We start from the raw sequence: 24215 nt of genomic DNA on the forward strand, positions 1-24215 counted from the left end.
ACTGTTTGCTGTACAAGTAATTCATAATTCTTTTTGCTAGTTACAAGTTTATTACTGATACACTACTGACGATAGTAGAACTTTATTATGTACAAGTAACTGTCACTGTTTATTGTTCGTAATAGTAGTAGTAGTTTGTTTAGTTAATTTTTAATTACTTTTTGTTGTATACAAGTAATGTACACTGTTCAAGGTTCGTAGTAGTTCGTTTAGTTAATCTTTGACTACTTTTTGTTGTACAAGTAATGTACACTGTTTAATGTTCGTAGCAGTACTTAGTAGTCGTTCGTTTAGTTATTGGGAATTGTTTTTGTTTTGTTATACAGTTAATGTACACTGTTTAATGTTCGCAGTAGTAGTAGTTCGTTTAGTTAATTGTTAATCACTTTTTGTTGAACAATTAATGTACACTGTTCAATCTTCGTAGTAGTAGTAGTTCGTTTAGTTGATTATTTTTGTTTTGTTATACAAGTAATGTACACTGTTCAATGTTCGTAGTATAGTAGTAGTTCGTTTAGTTAATTGTTAATCACTTTTTGTTGTATACAAGTAATGTACACTGTTTAATGTTCGTAGTAGTAGTAGTAGCTTGTTTAGTAAATTTTTAATTACTTTTTGTTGAACAAGTAATGTACTGTTCAAGGTTCGTAGTAGTAGTAGTTCTAGTTCGTTTAGTTAATTGTTAACTACTTTTTGTTGTACAAGTAATGTACACTGTTTAAATTTCGTAGTAGTACTTAGTAGTCGTTCGTTTAGTTATTGGTAATTGTTTTTGTTTTGTTGAACAAGTAATGTACACTGTTTAATGTTCGTAGTAGTAGTAGTTCGTTTGGTTAATTGTTTTTTTTTGTTTTTTTTACAATTAATTTGCAGTAGTACTCTAAGTTAATTGTTTTTTGTTTGTTATACCAGTCATTTAAACTGCTCTTTTTATAGCAGTGCGTTTAGTTGATCTTAAATACTGAATACTATACAAGTAATGTACACTGTTAAAACCTCAAAACTATTATGACAGATATTCTCAAAAACGGTTAACTTAACAATATGAAAATTCATAAAAATGGCATTAAACAAAAGTATCCAAGTAGAACATATTTCTCAGCCAAAAATAAATTTTTTTACAATAATATGTTTAGTTAAAAACGATTCCTCAGTGCTGCACATTAGTCTCAATATTCATATATAATATATAATATATATTTAATAGCAAAATATTTGTTTAGAATTGGTATGTCATTCAGAGATAAACACAAAACTGTCTAAAAAGATATTTTAAATTTAATTTAATGTTCAAAAACACTCTGAAAATGTCCAAACTCTTTAGAAAAATATTTTATTTTGTACCTTCAATTAACTGCATTAATGTGCCATCATAAAAAAAATATTTATTTTTCATTAAGAAATTTATATGTAAATATAAATTTAACTTTTTTCTATTATTTTACATTGAAGAGTTAACAATACCAAGGCTACTAAAGAATATCCAAATTTTGATAAAAGATGTTTTTCCGCTAAATTTGGTCCTGGGAAGTAAAAAGCGTTTTAAATAATTATATAGTCTTCAAAAATGCAAATATGCCAATTTTCAATGAAAACTTTGCAGGAACGTAGTGACATAAAAAGATATTATTACAATATTTATTAGAATATCCCAAATAGATTGTTAAGTACAATAGATGGCAACGCAGTATTTGTAAACTCTCAGAAAAGCTGTATTCTAACGTCACAAGTTTCAACTTAGTTTTTGTGTCCGACAAAATTAAATTATTAATAATAGTGATAATTTTAAAATATAGAGCTTATCTTACAGTGAAGACAGTGCTATTTTATGTGTTCTTTATTTTCTGTTTTTATACTATATTTATTTAATCTTGAAAAACATGTCAAATAATGTGAGAAAATTTCGTCGTCGTCGTTTATAATTGGTTCATTTCTCTGTTGCCACCTTGTTGTACTATCCTAGTTAGGCGTTTAATGTATCTAAATACATGTTGCTTGTAAGTTAAAGCATATGAGAGCTGCAAATACAAACATCTGTAGAGTACTGTAGAGTACATCTGTTAGTCTGTAGAGTACTGTAGAGTACATCTGTTAGTCTGTAGAGTACATCTGTTATACAGTTAAACTCAAATATAAGAAGACATCGGAAGAACTTAATTTTTTACATGGGTTTGCCGCTATTATGAAAGATTTATAACACGTAAATTGGCAGGTTACGCGTATTTCAGGGCTTTTTATTTATCTTTACAAAAAATGTATCCAGAAAATTTTCATTCCAAATAAAAACTTTGGCTTTTAACACAGAAATTTTGATTATTCTTTATCATAACACACATCCTGTAAAGCTGCGAGCTAATAACAAAAACAAGACAGCTTCAAATTCAAATTCAAATCAAATTCAAGACGACATAATACAAATTCTCCCTATGACTTCTTTTAACTGAGTTTAACTCTATAAACACATTTCTATTACAATTACGATTACAATTCCCCCCCCCCCTCCTAGTGCAAAGTGCTAAGAGGAAATAGTGCTTACCAATTGTTTAAATCGATTTTTTTCTATTAATGACCTAAAACTGCAAACTCAAACTTTTCGACATAAAATACAGCAAATATATATTTTTAATTTATTGCTAAATTCGGCATACAGTCTCTTTATATAATATTTAATCATTAATCTGAAATTATTAATTTATGATTAAAGATCTTCATCGTCATCACTATTATATAAAGGATTCCCTCCTAGCTTCCCGGAGCTTAATGTGAACACTCCACTCTGAAACCAAAATGGTTGAACACAAAAAATTTAATTTTTTAATTTGATAATTTAAAAATTAAATTTTTAATTTGATATTTTAAAAATGCACCATAATCTATTAAGAGAGAGTTAGCTGTTGAAAAAGAAAACAAAGGCTTTGTTACCAAACTGCATTCTAAAAATTCATTTTTTCTTTTTCAAAAAAAAATGTAAATAAAAAAATGTACGCTTGCGTGTTTATTATATTGTTTATTTTTAAAAATTGATCCTTATTGAGCTTAATCTAGACAAGGATTAACCATTTAAAGTATAAATTAATTGCATGAAATGAGAGAATCCGAAGATATATAATATCTACCTGTGAGGACGGAGCTTGGTAGTCGTCGATTGTTTTGTATCTTTTGTTCACTACAAATCAAAAAATATTAAAATATATTTTTTAAAATAATAATTTTCAAATATCTTACCGACATTGTAGAGGTCCATGTCAACATCTAAATCCTAAATATTTCAAGTTGAAAAGATGGTTTATGTCAAAATAGATAGCTTCACGCCCGATTCACAACCATACCCTTTCATTTAAGCCTTTAGCTAAGTAACAATTAGTAAGATATTATCTATATTGAAAAGAGATAAATTTACTTCTATAAATATTTTTTGCTTGGCCGTATGTTTGTTTGTTCCAATAAATGTCAAAACAACTAAACCGATCGGGTCCAATACGACTCGACAGGGAAGGATTCTAGATGGTTCATTTTAAATAATTTTGCTCGTTATAAACTGTTAATAACAATTAAATAATGACAGTTTGATGAGCAACGGTTAACAGCTTCCTTAGAAGCCAGTAAATTCAAATTTTTAAAATTATTATAAAATCTCTGAAATATTTGTTTAAATTTTCCTGAAAAGTCCTGAATATAATTTTGAAGGAAACCTAAAAATTCATTAAATTTATTAATTTGTAATTCCCCTTAGCTAGATTAGCCTAGAATCCCTTAATTTTCCCCAAAAATCCCTAAAATATAGATTTAAAAATAACCTTATAATCCCTAAAATATAGATTTAAAAATAACCTTATAATCCCTAAAATATAGATTTAAAAATAACCTTATAATCCCTGAAATCCTTGTCCTCCTCAACTCCTATCAGGATTGAATCTCCACTCGACTGACTCTCATTATCGTCAAACCTAAACATTTGGCATTTTCTCCGCACTTTCTCTGGAATCATATTTTTATCATTTCAGGAATTATAAACTTTTTTTTCGATAATTCTACTGTGTCTAATATTTAAGTTTTAATAGAAAATAAGGAATGGTAACTCCAAGTAAAATTATATAGTAAAAAAAGGAATATTTAAATGGTGTTTAGTTTAAACAATTTATTTATATGGAGTAATCCCCCCCCCCTCTAAAAATTATTAACAATTTACAACCTAATATGATACTTCTTAAAAAGGTGGAAATTGTGACCCCAAAAAAAAATAACACGATGCTAACAGCTGTACTACCAGATAATGATTAGTTTTTATCAAATTCTGATTGAGAAATATACAAAATTCGCAACAATTGATTAATTTTTGTTCCGCACAACCTTCAAATAATCAAAATGTTCAAATAGTTCTTATAAATCGTCCTCACCTGATCTCGTCCTCAAAATCATTGCTCTCCATTGCAACCTGCCAAATAGGATTTGCACCTTCTCCTGCAAACTCGTTTGAACCCGGCACATTCTCCTGAAAAAAGCACAAATATTTACAAATTTAGAAATTAAGAAAAGCGCCTTTTTTCTTTAAAGGTAATGATCGCAAAAAAATAAAGAAAGGAAAACAGAGGAAATCAGAAGAAAATATGAAATTATTGGTAGCTCAGGGAGTCCCATAAAACTGTGAAATAATAAGCAATCTTTATGTGCATTGAATGTTTTTGAAAAGCAAAAAGTTTTGTAGCTTGTAGCTTGAAAACCAGCAGACTTAGTAAATTAAATTTAAAATTCGGCGTTAAAGATGCTCCGAACCTCGCAGAGTATTTATATATATATATTTACTTCTATAGTTTCTATAGTGTATGAAGATTAAAACAAACTAGAATAAGTCCGTGTACAATACACAATTGCTATATTTCATCTTCAACGGAATAAAATCATAACTTGTGAATAAAAGTTGTCTTATTCAACAGTTTTATGAGTCTCACTGTACTTTATTTCTATATCTGATGTTTCTGTAAACAGATATTGATAGAAACCGTCCACACTGATGCTCTGTCTGTGCAGTGTAATGTCAAGAAGTTTTATCAAGAAAAAAATAGTTTTTTTGATCACAATTTAAATTGAAACAGAAATATCGAACAGAAAAAAGTGAGTAAATACTATAAAATGAATGTCTAACAAGATATCGATCATTAAAAACACCTGAAGAGCTGTTAGATAAATTTTTTCATTTGTATTCTTGTTTGTATCCACATCTGCAGCAGTCTCCATAGCTTTTACTTTCCTCTCAAGACTGGATAATTATAAATAATTAAAATTGAGCTTATTCAAATTGTTTAAGAATGTTTAAAAATGTTCTAAGATTGTTTGTAAATGCTAAAAAAATATTTGAACATGTTTAAGAATGTTAGTATTGTTAAAGAATGTTTTTAAATGTTAAAAATAAAATATTTGTAAATGTTTGAACATCTGTAAAAAAAAATTCTTAAAAGTATAAAAAAAGTTCTCTTATAGTAATGCTAATATGATTTCATAAAATTCCGTTTTACCATTTAAATAAAAGGATTTTATAAAATTATATCTACTTTACACTGATTATTTAATTTCTCCAAAATATAAAAAAATGTTCTCCCGGAAAATACGCCTTGTTGCTATACGTAGCGGTTTCTATACGTTGGATTTCCATAAGGTTTAACTTCATCTGTATAGATGGCCGAAAATGTTAAAATGACGCTGTATCATAGTTGAATTGTTCGTATTGTCAGCTGAACTTATATTCATGGAATAATGTTTTCCCAATATGAACATAATGTAGGGATGTTTTGAATGCGAAGGTATCTATTTTCTTCTATTAATAACATTTGTATACTTACATATTTGTTCTAATGCAGTAAGCTATCAGAAGAAATGAGAACATGAAACCAAATAGTATAGTAGAAACTATCAGAACTATCATAGTAACTAAAAAAATAGTATAGTAGAAACTATCAAAACTATCATAGTAACTAAACAAATTTGTTAGTAGAAACTATCAAAACTATCTTAGTAACTAAACAAATAGTATAGTAGAAACTATCAGAACTATCTTAGTAACTAAACAAATAGTATAGTAGAAACTATCAGAACTATCATAGTAACTAAACAAATAGTATAGTAGAAACTATCAGCTATTAATGTAACGAAACAAATAGTATAGTAGAAACTATCAGAACTATCATAGTAACTAAACAAATAGTATAGTAGAAACTATCAGAACTATCATAGTAACTAAACAAATAGTATAGTAAAAACTATCAGAACTATCATAGTAACTAAACAAATAGTATTGTAGAAACTATCAAAACTATCATGGTAACTAAACAAATAGTATAGTAGAAACTATCAAAACTATCATGGTAACTAAACAAATAGTATAGTAGAAACTATTAAAACTATCATGGTAACTAAACAAATAGTATAGTAGAAACTATCAATACTATAATATATAGTATCTAATTCAACAAATCATATAATATTGGTTTCCTTTTCCTATTTGATAATAAACAGACTACAGGGTGTCCGGGTAGTATAGTATATAGTATATATACAGGGTGTCCGTATAAACTTTTAAATTGAGAAAAGACGCAAAGGTCGTCGATGATTTCGTTATCTATTTAAACGGACTGTAAAGGAAAAATGACAGGGGGTATAGGATGAAACTTGAGAATTTTAGGCATTGAACGATACATAGAAGACATCTATCTGATGTTCCTGTCTTGAGAAATTGATTTAAAACTGTGTCAAAATTATACGGAAATTCATATATATGCAATTTAGCATAACAATTGTAGGTTAAAACAAATCATATTCAGAAAATACAGAACCAATCTAAAAAAGACTTTATCCTACAGAAACCTAAGAATCTCAGGTTTGCTCCTGTTATAAGTATTTTATTTTTATTTTGCATTTTTAATAGATATAATTGATAATATTATTATTTAGCGACGGCTAAATAAAAGACAAAAGTCTATGAACAACTAACTATATTTTTCATATCAATAAACAAAGAAACAAAAATACTAATATGACACATGAGTTTTGATCAGGTAGGTACTTGCAGACATTACGGCGGAAAGTAGGACGACTTGTCCGCCACAATTACATATAATCCGTAAAGTAGGTATTACGTCACCAGTACTTCAGCCAATGGCAGTGCAGTATACTGGTCACATGATTTCCGTCTGTACCACATGACAACGATACTGCACTGTCATTGGCTGAAGTTATTGTGACATAATACGGACTATATGTAATAATTTTATCAATAATATCAATTCAAAATGCAAAATCAAATTAAAAAATTATAATATGAGCAAACCTGAGATTCTCAGACTCCTGTGGGATACAATCTTTTTCAGATTGGTTTCATATTTGTTGAATATGATCTGTTTAATACTACAACTTTTATACAAAATTGCATATGAATTTTCGTATAAATTTGAAAAAGTTTTATATCAATTTCTCGAGAAAGGAACATCAGATAGAATTCTTATGTATCATTTAACGCCTGAGATTTTCAGGTTTCATCCTATACCACCTTTCATTTTTCCTTTACAGTCCCTTAAAGAACAAAGATTTCAGACGACTTATAACTTATAACTGTTGTTTAATTACTATCAAATTAGTATCAAATCAGTATGAAAAACGATATTTATGTCTTCTGTTTACTGTCCTGATTAGTTAGACGGTCTTGTACCTGGTAGATTTGTCCCCTCCTCCTCTTCTTCTACCTTGTATTAGGGTTTCCATTTTAAATATGCGTAATATCGTAAAACTTGATCTGAAGCTGGATAAACTATCCGGGTACAAATTTAAAATTATCCTGTTGTATGCCATAACATAAAATCGTATTGGTAGCACAAAAAATTAGAATTAATATGCCGTGTATTTTTCTGTAATTTGAAAATCTTCTGGGATATTATTTCTCATAATTGTTCTGGGACATTATGAGAAATAATGTCCCGAAAGATTGGATGTTTAACTAAATTTTGCAGATTTTAGAGTTTTTTTTTCGCGTTTTTTTTTCGGTTTAAAATGGAATAAAATGAAATAAGCAACTACCTTGTTATAATTTGGAAAATAATATTTTGCCGGGGTTTTTCCTTAAATTAACACAAGGCAGTTGCATGAATAGATATTATTTCTTCATCCTGAAATTAATTAGTTACTAGTTGAAAGAAATGTTATTTATTATTTCTCGCCCCTCTTAAATAATAAATTCCAGTGTCTGTGTGTTCTTATATCCGAAGAATATTACTAATTTTGCACATCAATGCGCTAAATCTTACCGCATGGATATTTGCAATAATTGTTTTCTCAAATGCTAATTTTTTTATAATTAACATATAAACATATTTTATCATCGAAATTCCCGAAATTGAATAAATATTATTTGTTGATGGAAACCCTGCCTCGAAGAGTCTGAGAGTTATGTTTATATCATGAAGACTCTGCTGTAGTGTTGTTTGAAACCGGTCGTAGATCCTAAATATATTTTACCGGTAAACATATTTGGCGAAAATTGTGGAATACTAAAATTTAAAAATTTAAAAACAATTCTGAGGGCGTGCAATTTAGGGTTTCGCAGCGAAAAGAAAAAATCATTTTGCAAAAATTTCGCATTTTTCGCGCAAATTTGCGCCTCCTTTCGCATTTCGTTCCCTCGCGAAAATGCGAAAATTTTCTCGTTGCTCGCGAAAATTCGCTTCAATCTGTTTCGTAAAAATTTCGCTAAACTATTTTTTACGGTATTTCGCTTCGTTTAATTGGCTTTTTTGCTTTATTCATTTTCGCGAAATTTCGCCAAAAGTTTGCGAGATGCAAAAGAAAAATTTTGTAGTATTTGTAGTATTTTGTTTGTGGCGACGATGTTTTTAAGATATGGTGCTAACATATACAGCAAATTTATCAGTACGAAAATTACTTTATAGCACTGCTATAATGAAATTCAGCATAAAATTCTGAACATTAATGATAAAGTGCAAGGTAGTTTTTTAAAAAAAACTTTAAAACATTTTTGAAGCATATTTATTTTTAATTAGTCTCATGCAGTATCTAGGATTGAGCTTTCTAAATAAACATGGAAGATTGAATTAAAATTTGTTTTTTTAAATGATTAAAAAACTTACACAAGAACCTCGTTTCTATCGATGGGTTCAATTGTCGTCTTATTCAGAAAATGTGACTGAACCTCAGCTAGTCCCGTACTGTACATACCTGCCTATATATTCATTTACAATTGTAAATTATCAAAAGCACTGTTGACATAATTTAATTTAACACTTTAGAGGGACTATTAAAAAGGATTTATTGGAGTATGGCATTTACTACATATTTATTAAAAATTAATAAGTATTTTATTCAAATATTATAATTAAAATTACCCTAATTTTCAGATTAGTTTTGTATTTGCTGAATATGACTTGTTTAAAACTTTAATTCCGATAAATCTCATATATTTGAGTTTTGGTATAACTTTGAAACAGTGTTATATTAATTTTTTTAAAACAGGTAGAACAGGTAGATCAGGTAGATCCGGTATAGACAGGTAGATCAGGTAGATCAGGTAGATCAGGTAGATCAGATAGATTAGGTAGATCAGATAAATCAGATAGATCAGGTAGGTCAGGTAGATCAGGTAGATCAGGTAGATCAGGTAGATCAGATAGATCAGGTAGATCAGGTAGATCAGGTAGATCAGATAGATCAGGTAGATCATGTAGATCAGGTAGATCATGTAGATCAGGTAGATCAGGTAGATTAGGTAGATCAGGTCGATCAGGTAGATCGGGTAGATCAGGTAAATCAGGTAGATCAGGTAGATTAGGTAGATTATGTAGATTAGGTAGATCAGGTAGATTAGGTAGATTAGGTAGATCAGGTAGATCAGATAGATCAGGTAGATCAGGTAGATCAGGTAGATCAGGTAGATCAGGTAGATCATGTAGATCAGGTAGATCAGGTAGATTAGGTAGATCAGGTAGATCAGGTAGATCGGGTAGATCAGGTAAATCAGGAAGATCAGGTAGATTAGGTAGATTAGGTAGATTAGGTAGATCAGGTAGATTAGGTAGATTAGGTAGATCAGGTAGATCAGGTTGATTTGGTTAGATTAGGTAGATCAGGTAGATCAGGTAGATCAGGTAGATCGGGTAGATCAGGTAGATCAGGTAGATCAGGTCGATTAGGTAGATTAGGTAGATCAGGTAGATCAGGTAGACCAGGTAGATCAGGTAGATCGGGTAGATCAGCTAGATCAGGTAGATCAGGTAGATCAGGTAGATTAGGTAGATTAGGTAGATCAGATAGAACTATAATATTGGTCGCGAACAAAAGGGGAAATCCAGATTTACAATGATATTCTTTGAATCTGATAAAGTACGTTTTTTCTTGAAGTGTTTAATTTTGTAAATATCCTTCATTGCTTCTGAAGCGGAAATGCGCATGCTATTTTAGTGGAGATCCCAAAATTTTAATAATAAAATAATAATTGAATATAAACATGGATATTTCATAAGACAAAGATTTTAAACTCTAAGTGAACCATGTAACTTAATAAATGCGAGTAATAAGTCTAATTTACATATGCACCCTTTACACCCTCTTGCGAAAAAATCAATTCTCAAATTGAAAACAAGAATATTGCCATAATTTTTGATGAAACAATAAGGTTTACATGGTACCGTTGTGAATTAGACATGTAAAATAAAGGGTGAGTACCCAAAATATCAATTATAATTAATTTGTTGAATTGCTCCTTACCTTCAAGCTAGGCTCGGTGATTCTATCAATGTTGAAAATATAAGGAAGGATTCGCTCATATATATCTACAATATTCTGCTCTTTTGCTTCTATCTCAAGCTTGGAATTCTCAAAACTAAACATAATCTTTATCTACAGTCGTCGTCGCATATATCAATACAATGAAGACGACTTTCGATTTCAATTTTGACTGAAATCAAGCTTTTAAACAACAAAGAGGAGCTGTCGAATAAAAAAGCTTCTCTTTGATTACTTGTTTTGTTTAATTCGAATAAAGCTTGTAAACAATCAAAATTTAAAAAAAAACCGTTTTCCTTGTCTAATATAATCGCTCACCACTGTAGATATTTTATCTCATTTAACTAAATGATAATTGTTCCTGAAAAGGATTATAAAGTAAAAATCATGTGATATATAATAGTGAGAACCTAGAAACTGTGGAATAAAAAGACTGCTGTAAAACTCAAGTCATGATTTTAAATTGTCCAATAAACATGAACAGCAGTATAAACATGAACAGCAGTGTAAACATGAACAGCAGTGTAAACATGAACACGTATTTTCATAAACTTATTCTTAAACTTCTGTTATTACTATTTGTTTGATAACAACACATCAAATACACATAAAGTTGCCTGAATTTTATTTTATCTTCTCATTTAACAATTTTATCATTTATGTGTCCCATTTGTAAAATCTCTTTTAACAGTTTTATCATTTATGTGTCCCATTTGTAAAATCTCTTAACAGTTTTATCATTTATGTGTCCCATTTGTAAAATCTCTTTTAACAGTTTTATCATTTATGTGTCCCATTTGTAAAATCTCTTTTAACAGTTTTATCATTTATGTGTCCCATTTGTAAAATCTCATTTATCAGCATATATATCTTTGTTAAATTGCAGATATATATTGTTTTGTGGTTTAGTGTGGTATACGAATCTATGTAAGAAAGTTTCAAGAAAAAAAGGTTTCTGGGAAAAAACCTGGAAATAAAAACTTTGGTAAAAAAGTTCCAATTTTCTGAAGTCCTATGACAAAATGCCATTGGATATAAAGTCCTAAGTTTTAGATTTCTGGTACTTTTTTTCCTAAAATATTGAAGGGGCTGCCATTAAAGTCTCAGGAAATAAAATCACAGGAATTAAAGTCTTAAAGAAAAAATGAGGCCATTCTTAAACTTTTTCATACAAAGGACTTTTCTTCTATGCATCTGCATAAATTGAATATGGCCAGGGGTGTTTTCAATATCAAGCCCCGTTTTCCATTGTTTGTAAACATCCTTTATTCCCATGTATTTTCCACTATAAGAGTACTTTTTTGTATAGAATCATACTGAAGCCAGAAAAAAAGTCGTAGAAAATAAAGTCTCAAAATGATAGGACTTTATTTACAGAGATTTTTTATTACAAGGATTTTTTTGGTACTGCTCTTGTTCCGTACGTCTACCTCCTGTGTACTGTACGTGTACTGTACGTGTACTGTACGTGTACTGTACGTGTACTGTACGTGTACTGTACGTGTACTGTACGTGTACTGTACGTGTACTGTACGTGTACTGTACGTGTACTGTACGTGTACTGTACGTGTTTATACTTTACCTGAACAAACAAACATGTTCAGGAGCTATCATTACTATCTTTACTTCAGCAACACTACTGTGTCCAACTAAATTTTAAAAATTCAACTAAACAATGTAAATAATTTTTTTTAAAGATTACTCCAGAGTGTGCAGACGCCCCATGTGCGGTTGATCTCAGAAGTGACGGTTCTACGCGCAAATAATTTTCTTTAGAATTGCTGAGATTCCTATTGGATGGTTTTCTTTAATATTTTTAGCAGAATTTATTATGAAAATTATTACGAACGAATATTGATATTTTATATTTATGTAGTTTTTATTTTTTTATTAAGTATTTAATTAGAATTACCTTTATCTGTAACAGTTATATTGAATTCAAAATATCCTTTCATAGTGGTCTAAAAACAAAGGTGTCTGAATATAGACAAAATATATCTACATTATCCAGCTTGACCCTTGATGATCCAATTATGAGTGTAAACATGTTTTTTAATTTTAGGGCACAAGCGAAATATCAACGACAAAATATTTTTGGGGCGAATTTATTTTTTTAAATGGTTTAAATGTTTATTGGATATATGCGTTTATCATATTTAAATACATTTTATGATTTTTTTTTAAATGATGAGAACAGTGTAAACTCCGATTCAATTCAAGTACCGGGTCGACTTTCAAGGTGCTAGAGCAAACTGTACCAGTACATACACAGACCTTAACCTTCTAGGGAAATTTATTTGAAAAAACAAAAACTAAAAAGGGTTTCATCAGAGATTCAACGAATCTAAGTAATTATTGGATGATTGCTTTGTATTTATTTACACAAGGAATGTTTTTTATAAGAAAAATATAATGATTAACTTGAACTTACTGTCGGATTGAAGTTGAGTTTAATCTCTACATCGTTCGAATTCGGGTTTGCGGAGAGAATAAATGGGACGGATATATCTAGATCTATGGATTCAGGTCCAATTATAATTTCTCCGATACCAAAGTTAAGGCCTGAACCCGTGATCCCAGGGTTATCCTCTAGATCAGGATCTGTGGCCTAAACAGAACTATTTTTATTTTATTACAGTTGATTGGTCATTAAAACTTTTCCCAATGTTATACTTTATTCTCTACATTTAAAGGAAGTGACTCGCCACAAACTCTAATTTCTTAATTTCAATTTTGTCATTGTATGGTTTAAAACTTGCATTTTTTAAACTTTGGCTATGACAGAGCATTTATAATTTGAAATATCAAAGGTCCTAACGACATCAAGTTGCAAAGAAATAGGGATTAAGAAATAACAATTTCTTGCGAATAGTAAATTTCATAATTTGGAACTTTTGTTGGACTAAATTTTCTAGATATTGAAGTACTGAAGTATTTTCGACGGTATTCGAATATGAGATTAAAATATAAATGAAAGTGAGAAGATACAGCCAAGATAGGAGTTATTTTTGTGTGATAAGAAACACTCTAAGAGATATGTTTTGATTTTGCAATTTCAGATTATTCTCGCCAGGTGGAACTTTGCAAATGAACGGGTGAAAATAACAAGTTTATGAAAATCGTATTTGTAAGGAAACTCAAATTTGATTTAAAGGAACTGTAGATGGAATTTCAAATGTCTTTCTATTCAAACCTTCTTTTAATGAAAAAAGATGGAGATATCCTTGCGTTTTCTTTCTAAATATGGTTAATTTTCAATTTGTGATTTCTCTCCTTAACTTAACACTTAAAACAAAAGAAAAACAACGATGTCTTTCCTAGTTTGGCTCAGGTAAATGGGGGTGCACTTTAAATCAAATTGATACTCCCTTTTAAGGGAGTGACCGGCAATGTATGGTAGTTTAACTGACAATGTAGTGTTGTGTAAATAATGTTTAGGAATCATGTTTAGGAAACTATGAGACGTGTTCACGGTGCATATTTCAGCAAAAGCGCAAATTAAATCTTTAAAATCCTTAAAGATTGGTCATTAAAAAAAAATTATTTTGAGAATCGGTTAAAAAAAATTATTCCATAACGACAACGACAAATGTAATAAAAATAATTAGTTATTTAGGAGCAGGTTGAGAAAATGAAAATTCAATATTATCATCGAAAATAAATAATCTTATTCAGTTATTGGTTTCTGTAATGTCTCATTGTTCACAAACATTTTCTGTAGATTTCTTGGAATTTTTATGAAAAAACGACATTTAAAGAATTTGAAGAAATCTGCGAAAAAAATTCAGTATAATGATGAAAAAAAAATGATTTTATCATTGATTAAATGAGAAAATTTCTATTGCGAAATATGTTCCTAAACATCTAATTAGTTTACTGTAGATTTTTTTACATTTTTTGTGGTCGTTATTTATAATTAAAAAAATTGATTCTCTAAACGTTACCATCCAAATGGAAGATTTTGAACATCGACTCTTTGCGTTCAAACCAGTAATTATAAATCATTAAATCGTCTCATGGGTCTCAAATGAATCCTAAAACATTTCTCCACAATACATCATTCTCAATTCAACTACCATACATTGCCGGTCACTCCCTTTAAGCTAATATGTATATAATGTGTAACCTGTAATCTGATAATTATATCATTGTTTTTATCCTCCCCTGTAATACCAGCAGTTCTAGTACCATCAATAAACCTTGGTTCGACATCATTAACATCTTGTATATACAGTGTTACATTCAACTTCTCTTCAGCACTCAGAGAATCAAGGTCAGGTGGACTAGCACATAAGTTGGTCGCTGCTATTATCAGATTGTACCTGGATATAAAATATATCAGATTATACCTGGATATAAAATATATCAGATTATACCTGGATATAAAATATATCAGATTATACCTGGATATAAAAAATATCAAATGTAGCTTTAAAGGGACTGTGAGCGTATAATTTTAATCGACCCTTTGTTGATGTCATCAATGGCAGATTTACAATGGTACCCCTGACTACTTTGTCTTAGATATCAATGTATATAATTTTGAAAACTGATAATGTGTAATAGCATGGACATAGGCATTATAAAAAATAAACACTTTAAGACCTAGAAAAACGACCATATCACCCACATTATTTTTCAGATAAAGGTTTCAAGGGTACCGCTGAAAATCGGACATTACCATCTGGAATGGAGGGTTACTTGACATTATTTATTAAACGTACAGTCCCTTTAATACTACTTGATACTAGGTAAAATCAAATCAATGTATAGTGCCAGCTAAACTCAGTCAATAAATGGGATAAGGGGTAGGATGGAGGTGGGAAGGGAGGGGGGGGGGTACACTGAAGTAGAACTGAAATCTTTTTTATTAGAAGGTAGCTGTTATTACAATGAAAGCCAATTCCAACAGCCTCTTTCTCTACTTGTTAAACAGTCTATTATTACAACATTCTACATTTCGTTTTTTTTTACCTTGCACAATCATTCCCACAGTCTCTATCTATCTATATCTTGTTGGATAATATATTAGACTTTTACCTTGCACAATCATTCCCACAGTCTCTATCTATCTCTATATTGTTGGATAATATATTAGACTTTTACCTTGCACAATCATTCCCACAGTCTCTATTTATCTCTATATTGTTGGATAGTATATATTAGACTTTTACCTTGCACAATCATTCCCACAGTCTCTATCTATCTCTATATTGTTAAATAGTATATATTAGACTTTTACCTTGCACAATCATTCCCACAGTCTCTATCTATCTCTATATTGTTGGATAATATATTAGACTTTAATCCAACACTAAATATTTCCTTTTCATTCCCACCTAATAATAAAAAAAAATATTTAAGAAAAGTTTTGGGAATTTAAAAAATATTTATTATATTTTTTGTATTTCCTATTTCACTTATTCTAGATTATATACTGGGTTACCTACAGGATATTATAGATTATATACTGGGTTACCTACAGGATATTCTAGATTATATATTGGGTTACCTACTGGATATTCTAGATTATATACTGGGTTACATACAGGATATTCTAGATTATATACTGGGTTACCTACAGGATATTCTAGATTATATACTGGGTTACCAACAGGATATTCTAGATTATATACTGGGTTACCAACAGGATATTCTAGATTATATACTGGGTTACCTACAGGATATTCTAGATTATATACTGGGTTACCAACAGGATATTCTAGATTATATACTGGGTTACCTACTGGATATTCTAGATTATATACTGGGTTACCTACAGGATATTCTAGATTATATACTGGGTTACCTACAGGATATTCTAGATTATATATTGGGTTACCTACAGGATGAGACTTTTGAGAAGAATGTACGAAATTTATTCAATCATAAATTCTTACATTTAGGGGTTTGTGCAGTTGTAAGTTGATTTCTTTGTATGTCCATTCAACCAGTTTAACATTTATAAACAATATTGAAGGTAAAAGCAAAGTTCAGCCTTTCCATCAGTAAATTTAAAGAGTTATAGGTTGTCATTACTGTCTAATTATAGGTAACAAATACAAATATAAACATGAAACTAAACAAGATTTTCCAGATTTATGTCCTATTCCTCTGCAGGTTTAACAAAATTTAAGATGAAGCCTAAATAACAAAGCTTTATATAGGTAAAACATGTCTTTTTATATCAACTTTCAAAATAGTTTCTGTACATTTTTCATTAGATGTAGAATAACTAAGATATCTTAAACTTTATAATACAAAAGAAAGTTTATTTGATTTTAATTACATTTAATCTATTCATATTATGACATTTCTTAGTATGTAGTATAAGATTTTTGTTAAATATTTTTACCTATGATGAAATAACATATTTCTTGAGGGATCCAATCATCAGTTGGTGGCTCAATATTGTTTTTATCCGTCGCATTCTCCAACATGATTAACAGCTCTGTATTTTCTGAAGAAAAACTCAAATCAAAATTTTTAATTTTCAAAGTTATTAAATACTGTTTTCATTTTTATGTTTAAAACTGAATAACAAGAAAAAGGGAAAATCCAGGAATTTAATACGTTCGTTTTTTTCAGAATTCATAGATTGAAATATCAAACGTTTTCTATATCAGGCTATATCTTAATAATGATTAAAATATTCATAACCTGCAAATGAATTTTATGAATTTAAGCCAGGTCTAAGGACAGTTCAACCAACGTATTTTGAAACGGTAATTTAGGTTTTTCTATATCCTATATGTGGATGTAAACTTCATTGCAGCACTGCAGAAGTGTTTATTATCGACTGTAGTTTAACGACCTAGCTCAAATTCATTATATACGGTGCCTGATTGCATAAACCTTCGATATTTAATTCAAAAGTTGGCTAGAAGATCTAGCAGAATTCAAAGTTTAAATTATCAAAGGTCTACAATATCAGTGCATACATATATAGATGATAAAATTCGATTTTGGAAATTTTTCAAGACTGGACATTTGGGAAATTTCCCAAACAGCTAGGCATTTGAGAAATTTCCTATAATTGAAAAATTAAACCTCCTCAGATTCATTAAGGAATCTGGGCAATTTTCCAAATACCTGGGATTCAGGGAAATTCCCGAAATGCTTAGGAATCTTGGGAATTCCCTAAATGCCTGGGAATCTGGTGAATCTGAATGAGGGTAGTTTATTTTTCAAGAATAGGAAATTTCTCAAATGCGTAGCTATTTGAGAAATTTCCCAAATGTCCAGTCATTTGAGAAATTTCCAAAATCTTAAAAATATACCTCCCTCAATGCCTATAGGAATTTGGGAAATTTCGGGAATTCCCCAAATGCCTGGGAATCTGGGAAATTTTCCAAATATATGAGAATCTAGGAAATTCCACAAATTCTTGGGAATCTGGGGAATTCCCAAAATTTCTATTTTCATACTTGCTGTCGAATCATGCTAACTTGGCTGAATTTTGTTGAGGGAACCCATGGGCACTTCGGGTGGGGACATAGGCTAAACAGATTTTAAATTTTTAAACTAACTTTAATTTAAGACCAATCGCGGGTAAACAGCGGGAGTAACTAAGAGTAACCTGGGCAACGCCGGGCAATTTAGATTGTATTATATAAAATCTAAATATTTACCTACAACCTCAAAGCTGTAGGACAGCTGACCAAACTTTGGAGGATAATCTCGCTGGACTCGCAGAGTTATTGTTTTAGTTGCGGTGTTGGTTTGTCCCAGGTCGTAGGCTTGTACTGTCAACTAAATACAAAACAACTGAGTACTTGCATCAAACTCTAGTTTTCCCATATCTTTGCCACCAGATGGGTCTAAACCTTCGATGTTTTGAATGTTGAATATCAAATCTAGCAAAACTCATCATAGTCTGGAACTTCAAAGGTCTGCAACCTTAGGTTGCAATGATAAAGGGTTAGAAAGTTAGAATTTTAGGCGAGTTATCAGTTCCTTAGTTAATTTAATCGTTTTGTTAAAAAGTACAAGCAGGCAAAACTAGTTGAATGTAAGTCGCCTTTGTTCAATCTTATATTAAAGAAACAACGCTATATATGTTGTAATTTAAAACAGAAAAAATGCTGTTACTAATTACGAATCTTAAAGGGAGTGTTTGCGAAAAATAAAAGGGGGTATAAGCTTACGGCGAAAAATAATCGTGTTTGATCGCTACTAATCTTACTTCTATCTGTTGCGTCTATAAGGAGAAAATTGTTATAAACGACTTTTACTGAAGAACGTAGCGTTCATACAAATTTAGAAAGTTGCAATATACGACTAGTATCGTAAAATATTTAATTTCAAACAAATCACTCATATATTACAACCTAAAGACATCGATTATTTTTCGATGTATTTGTAATAGTTTATATTTTATAATATTTTTTTTTTTTTTTTTTTATACAATGCATTTAAAACGACTTTTTTTCGCTAAGCGTCTCTGCCACATGTAATCATTCAAAGCATCGAGAGTTGAAACATCTGGCGGCCAACTATTTCGGCATTTTAAGTGCATTGTATACAAAACAAATATTTAATATTAATTATATGCGAATGCGTCGAAAAATTATTAATAGCTATAGGTTGTAATATCTGAATGGTTTCTTGGAAATAAAATTGATTTTTTTACGATCCGATTTTCCGACTTTCTTAATTTGTATGGACGTTTTAAACAATTTATCCTGATAGACGCAATAGATAGAAGTAAGATTGGTAGCGATCAGAAGCGATTATTTTTCGCTGTAAGCCTATACCCCCTTTCATTTTTAGCAAACACTCCCTTAAAGCTGCATTTTTAAATAAAATATTAAGCAAAGGCGACCTTTAACCCGCCTCGAGCTGTCTGTATTTTCAAAACCTTTGCTAACATTAAAATAAGATTATTTAAACTATATTGTTTTCAATAATCTTAAAAAGGTGAAAAATAAAAATAAACGGTGAATTCTACCGGTATTGCGTCATCTTCAGCTGGATTTTCAAATGGATACTCTGATAGATTTCGGTTTAGTGTAAATATTCCTGTCTCTGAATCCAGCTTAAACCAGTTTGATTCAGATAACAAACCTAAAATAAATAAGTTCTCACTGCTATAAACTGTTGTCCGGTACAGAGTATGAACATGAGGATTGTATGAGGATTCATGTTATAGTAAAATTGATTTCAAAGTACAATATATTGGATTAAAAGATTTTTTAAAACCAAAATTCTAAACTTTTGATTTCCATAAGTAACTTTTAGATATCTAGAAGATATATGATTCTAATCTTTTGATTACCATAAGTAACTTTTAGATATCTAGAAGATATATGATTCTAATCTTTTAATTACCATAAGTAACTTAGATATCTAGAAGATATATGATTCTAATCTTTTAATTACCATAAGTAACTTTTAGATATTTAGAAGATATATGATTCTAATCTTTTAATTACCATAAGTAACTTTTAGATATCTAGAAGATATATGATTCTAATCTTTTTATTACCACAAGTAAATTTAAGATATCTAGAAGATATATGATTCTAATCTTTTAATTACCATAAGTAACTTTTAGATATTTAGAAGGCATATGATTATAATCTTTTAATTACCATAAGTAACTTTTAGATATTTAGAAGATATACGATTCTAATCTTTTAATTACCATAAGTAACTTTTAGATATTTAGAAGATATATGATTCTAATCTTGTAATTACCATAAGTAACTTTTAGATATTTAGAAGGTATGTGATTCTAATCTTTTAATTACCATAAGTAACTTTTAGATATCTAGAAGATATATGATTCTAATCTTTTACCATAAGTAACTTTTAGATATTTAGAAGGTATGTGATTCTAATCTTTTAAGATATCTAGAAGATATATGATTCTAATCTTTTAATTACCATAAGTAACTTTGTTATATCGTGGATCCACATCAGCATCAGTAGCGTTTACTTTCACTGGACGTCCACTGAAGTCTATCATTGGTTTTCCTATTTCTGAATCCTAAACAATTCAAAATAATAAAAAATCTAAATTTGGCCTCAATGGGATTTAACATAATATCATGTGTATCATAAATAAACTATTCGAAGATATTGGAAATAAAATAAAAAGATTCCAGATTTTTATATAAAAAAATGTTTACCTCGTTGATCCAAATATCTTCTCCTTCTTCAGGATACGAGAACTCAGGAGTTTTATCATTTAGATCATAGATAGTCAGGTTACAGGAGAGCGTATCATTCATCCCAATATTATCCTTGATCTAAACACAAGCAGAGATAGTAAGATTTATCATTCATCCCAACATTATCCTTGATCTAAACACAAACAGAGATAATAAGATTTATCATTCATCCCAACATTATCCTTGATCTAAACACAAGCAGAGATAATAAGATTTATTCATCCTAACATTATCCTTGATCTAAACACAAGCAGAGATAATAAGATTTATTATTCATCCCAACATTATCCTTGATCTAAACACAAGCAGAGATAATAAGATTTATTCATCCCAACATTATCCTTGATCTGAACACAAGCAGAGATAATAAGATTTATCATTCATCCCAACATTATCCTTGATCTAAACACAAGCATAGATAATATAGATTTATCATTCATCCCAACATTATCCTTGATCTAAACACAAGCAGAGATAATAAGATTTATCATTCATCCCAACATTATCCTTGATCTAAACACAAACAGAGATAATAAGATTTATTATTCATTCCAACATTATCCTTGATCTAAACACAATTCAACCCAACATTATCCTTGATCTAAACACAAGCAGAGATAATAAGATTTATCATTCATCCCAACATTATCCTTGATCTAAACACAAGCAGAGATGATAAGGTTTATCATTCATCTCAAAATTATACTTGATATAAACACAAGCAGAGATAATAAGATTTATTCATTCCAACATTATCCTTGATCTAAACACAAGCAGAGATAATAAGATTTATCATTCATTCCAACATTATCCTTGATCTAACACAAGCAGAGATAATAAGATTTATTATTCATTCCAACATTATCCTTGATCTAAACACAAGCAGAGATGATAAGATTTCCATACAGGGTTGCCATTATATCGTTTGTGCAACATCTCCATTATTGAATTAACATTTTATCGTTCTGTGTATATTTGGTGTACCTGTACAGTGTATATAAATGATTTCATGAATTCATTTAATTGTTTCTCAAGAACTAATCCGGTTCCTTCTACTCGACAAGGGAAATCAGGATCTTTTTCTAAATACAGATTAGAGTATAAATATGATGTAGTTTAATCAAGAAAAGTGTAAAACCACCATTTTGTTTTACTGTTTGCGTATGCATTTATGCATATTTCTCAGAACGTACACAACTCTACCCTTCATCCCGCTCTTTCTAGATTTTAACGTATACAGTATACACCCTGTAAGGATAAAATTAAGTGTATAAGATAACAATTCCTCTGTCATATATTTACATAAAGTTGTATGTGAGTACGTATGTATTTATGAAAGGATGTATGTATTTTGACATTTGAGTTCAGCCGTTTTTACGCATTAAGCTCTTAAAAAGGCTTAAACTTTTAAGCTTTCATGCAAGTGGATATCTAGTTCTGGCGTTGCATTCAATTAAAAAAGTTCCAACCCCCTGAAGTACTAATAAATGAAACAATCTCTACATAGAATCAAAAAGATTAAATAGTTTTGATAAAAAATTAACTTGAAATGAACAATTTTAACCTCTTCGCATTTATCAATGAAAAGAAGATGACTTTACATTTAAATTTCTAAAGAGCAGACACACGTAATCATGAAAAAAGAGTGAAGTTTTCAGTTAACAACTTCTCTTTGTGTGCTTGAAAAATTGTAATTTAATAATGCTTGTTAGGGATCAAAGCATAATAAATTATTAGTATTTTCTTTAACAGCTTGTAACACGTGATTGACAGCTGCAAAATCTTCGGCTCGACTTAAGGAGTTAGGCCCAATGAAAAGAAAACCAACCTCGGTTGGTTTTAGTGGAGAATAAGGCTTAATTTTGAGTCTTGTTCTCATCAAAACCCAGAATGCGCCAGTTCCTACCATGAAAATCCGGTAAATAGAATCTTAAACCGGTTTTTAAAAACTCAACTCTGTTGAAAATAAGATGCAGCATGAATCCGAAAGCCTAAGTCGTAAATAAGGCCCAACGACAGTTTAGACCCGAGCCGTATTTTTCCGAATTTTTTTAATCGCAGGCTCTGTATTGATATAATCGCCGACACTGTACGAAAAAAATGTTTACCTATAATCTCGAAAGTAAAAGTTGGATTTTTGTCTGGATCCTCTCCTTCGAAGTTGAGTAATACAGATCCAGATATTCTTGTATTATCAATTTCAAAATTCTTGTAGTTTCCTACAAAAACAAGTATTTCAAAGGGATTGTCAAAAATAACGTTAAGGAGCTGGTCATTTACAGAGTGCCATAAACAATTCTCAATGGCGATAAATCTTGGATATTTTTTGGCATCACGTTGTAACGTAAAAATTCATTTTCCAAAAAAATTTAAAATCTTGTCTATTAATCTTGGAAAGTGTTATGAAACTGTATAAAGCCAAATTTGTAAATAGCTAGTAAAACTAGTTTCAGCTTAAGTTATGATGTCAGAATGCGCATTGATAGAATAAACAAATAAACATGCTGAAATATTTATTTATTTAATGAGATAAGTTTTCTAAGTTGATATACCTGTATTAATGAATCTAGGTGGTTCATCATCTACATCCAGAATAGTCACATTTACCTCAGCATCCTGTTTTGCTTTTAATCCTGATCGGGTAATTAATCTGGAGATTAAAAATGAGAGGAGAACAAGCAATATTTAATCTCGAGATCAAGAAAAAGATTGGATTAAGCATTAATCCCGATATCCACCATTCAAAAGTTTTCAGCTCTGATCAAATAATTACAAAACGCTTTTCCACAATTTGGGTTTCCAGCTAAAATTTTCGCGACATTTCACATAAGAATTTTGCGAAAGAAAGCGAGAACGATGCGGAATTTCACGAAAAAATGCGATAATTTTGCGAAAAATGCGAAATTACAAAAAAAAGAAAATAGTAATGGATGGGGGGGAATCCTATGTAGTGAAGAGGGGGGGGGGTGTAATCATTGTCTGACCTTGACCATCTCCATTAAGATCCTGTGCTCCTATTTGAAGTAGATATGTTTCTTCTCCTTCTCTATCCAAGTATTGAGTTTGAGATAAACTAACCTACACAATTTCATAGTTGTTAGAAGGTTCAACCAAACCAAATAAGATGGAGACCACTTTTTCAGTAAATATATTTCTACATTTCTATGATGTCCTCATCAGTACTATAGGTTGGGGAGACACTGCACTGCCCGACTGGTTAGTGGTCAATTCAAACAATTTCAAACTTTAACTTAAAGG

At 30.1% G+C, this 24215-nt stretch overlaps 1 protein-coding gene across 3 annotated transcripts in view; it reads right to left on the bottom strand.

The window, feature by feature from the left end:
* Nucleotides 1-2604: 2604 nt before the first annotated feature.
* The window catches only part of LOC111698403 (protocadherin Fat 4), a 40934-nt gene continuing 19323 nt past the window's right edge, over nucleotides 2605-24215 (bottom strand). The window contains exons 26-51 of one of the 3 annotated variants that reach the window (XM_023468737.1): nucleotides 23942-24035; nucleotides 23510-23590; nucleotides 23066-23176; nucleotides 21942-22039; nucleotides 20916-21035; nucleotides 20671-20773; nucleotides 19733-19848; nucleotides 18414-18534; nucleotides 17138-17242; nucleotides 16078-16121; nucleotides 15823-15875; nucleotides 14909-15104; nucleotides 13214-13390; nucleotides 12695-12743; nucleotides 12365-12431; nucleotides 10765-10879; nucleotides 9132-9223; nucleotides 8415-8487; nucleotides 7700-7733; nucleotides 5838-5925; nucleotides 5167-5257; nucleotides 4398-4492; nucleotides 3866-3947; nucleotides 3226-3259; nucleotides 3117-3166; nucleotides 2605-2776 (exon numbers count right to left, since the gene is read on the bottom strand). In XM_023468737.1, coding sequence (XP_023324505.1) covers nucleotides 2699-2776; nucleotides 3117-3166; nucleotides 3226-3259; nucleotides 3866-3947; nucleotides 4398-4492; nucleotides 5167-5257; nucleotides 5838-5925; nucleotides 7700-7733; nucleotides 8415-8487; nucleotides 9132-9223; nucleotides 10765-10879; nucleotides 12365-12431; nucleotides 12695-12743; nucleotides 13214-13390; nucleotides 14909-15104; nucleotides 15823-15875; nucleotides 16078-16121; nucleotides 17138-17242; nucleotides 18414-18534; nucleotides 19733-19848; nucleotides 20671-20773; nucleotides 20916-21035; nucleotides 21942-22039; nucleotides 23066-23176; nucleotides 23510-23590; nucleotides 23942-24035 — 2367 coding nt within the window. In that variant the 3' untranslated portion in view covers nucleotides 2605-2698. Of the gene's footprint in view, nucleotides 2777-3116; nucleotides 3167-3225; nucleotides 3260-3865; nucleotides 3948-4397; nucleotides 4493-5166; nucleotides 5258-5837; nucleotides 5926-7699; nucleotides 7734-8414; nucleotides 8488-9131; nucleotides 9224-10764; nucleotides 10880-12364; nucleotides 12432-12694; nucleotides 12744-13213; nucleotides 13391-14908; nucleotides 15105-15822; nucleotides 15876-16024; nucleotides 16122-17137; nucleotides 17243-18413; nucleotides 18535-19732; nucleotides 19849-20670; nucleotides 20774-20915; nucleotides 21036-21941; nucleotides 22040-23065; nucleotides 23177-23509; nucleotides 23591-23941; nucleotides 24036-24215 lie in introns of all 3 variants that reach the window. The other 2 variants (XM_023468736.1, XM_023468735.1) reach the window with 2 other exon arrangements.

Source organism: Eurytemora carolleeae, unplaced genomic scaffold (assembly GCF_000591075.1).
Source record: "Eurytemora carolleeae unplaced genomic scaffold, Eaff_2.0 scaffold50, whole genome shotgun sequence".
NCBI lineage: Eukaryota > Metazoa > Arthropoda > Copepoda > Calanoida > Temoridae > Eurytemora > Eurytemora carolleeae.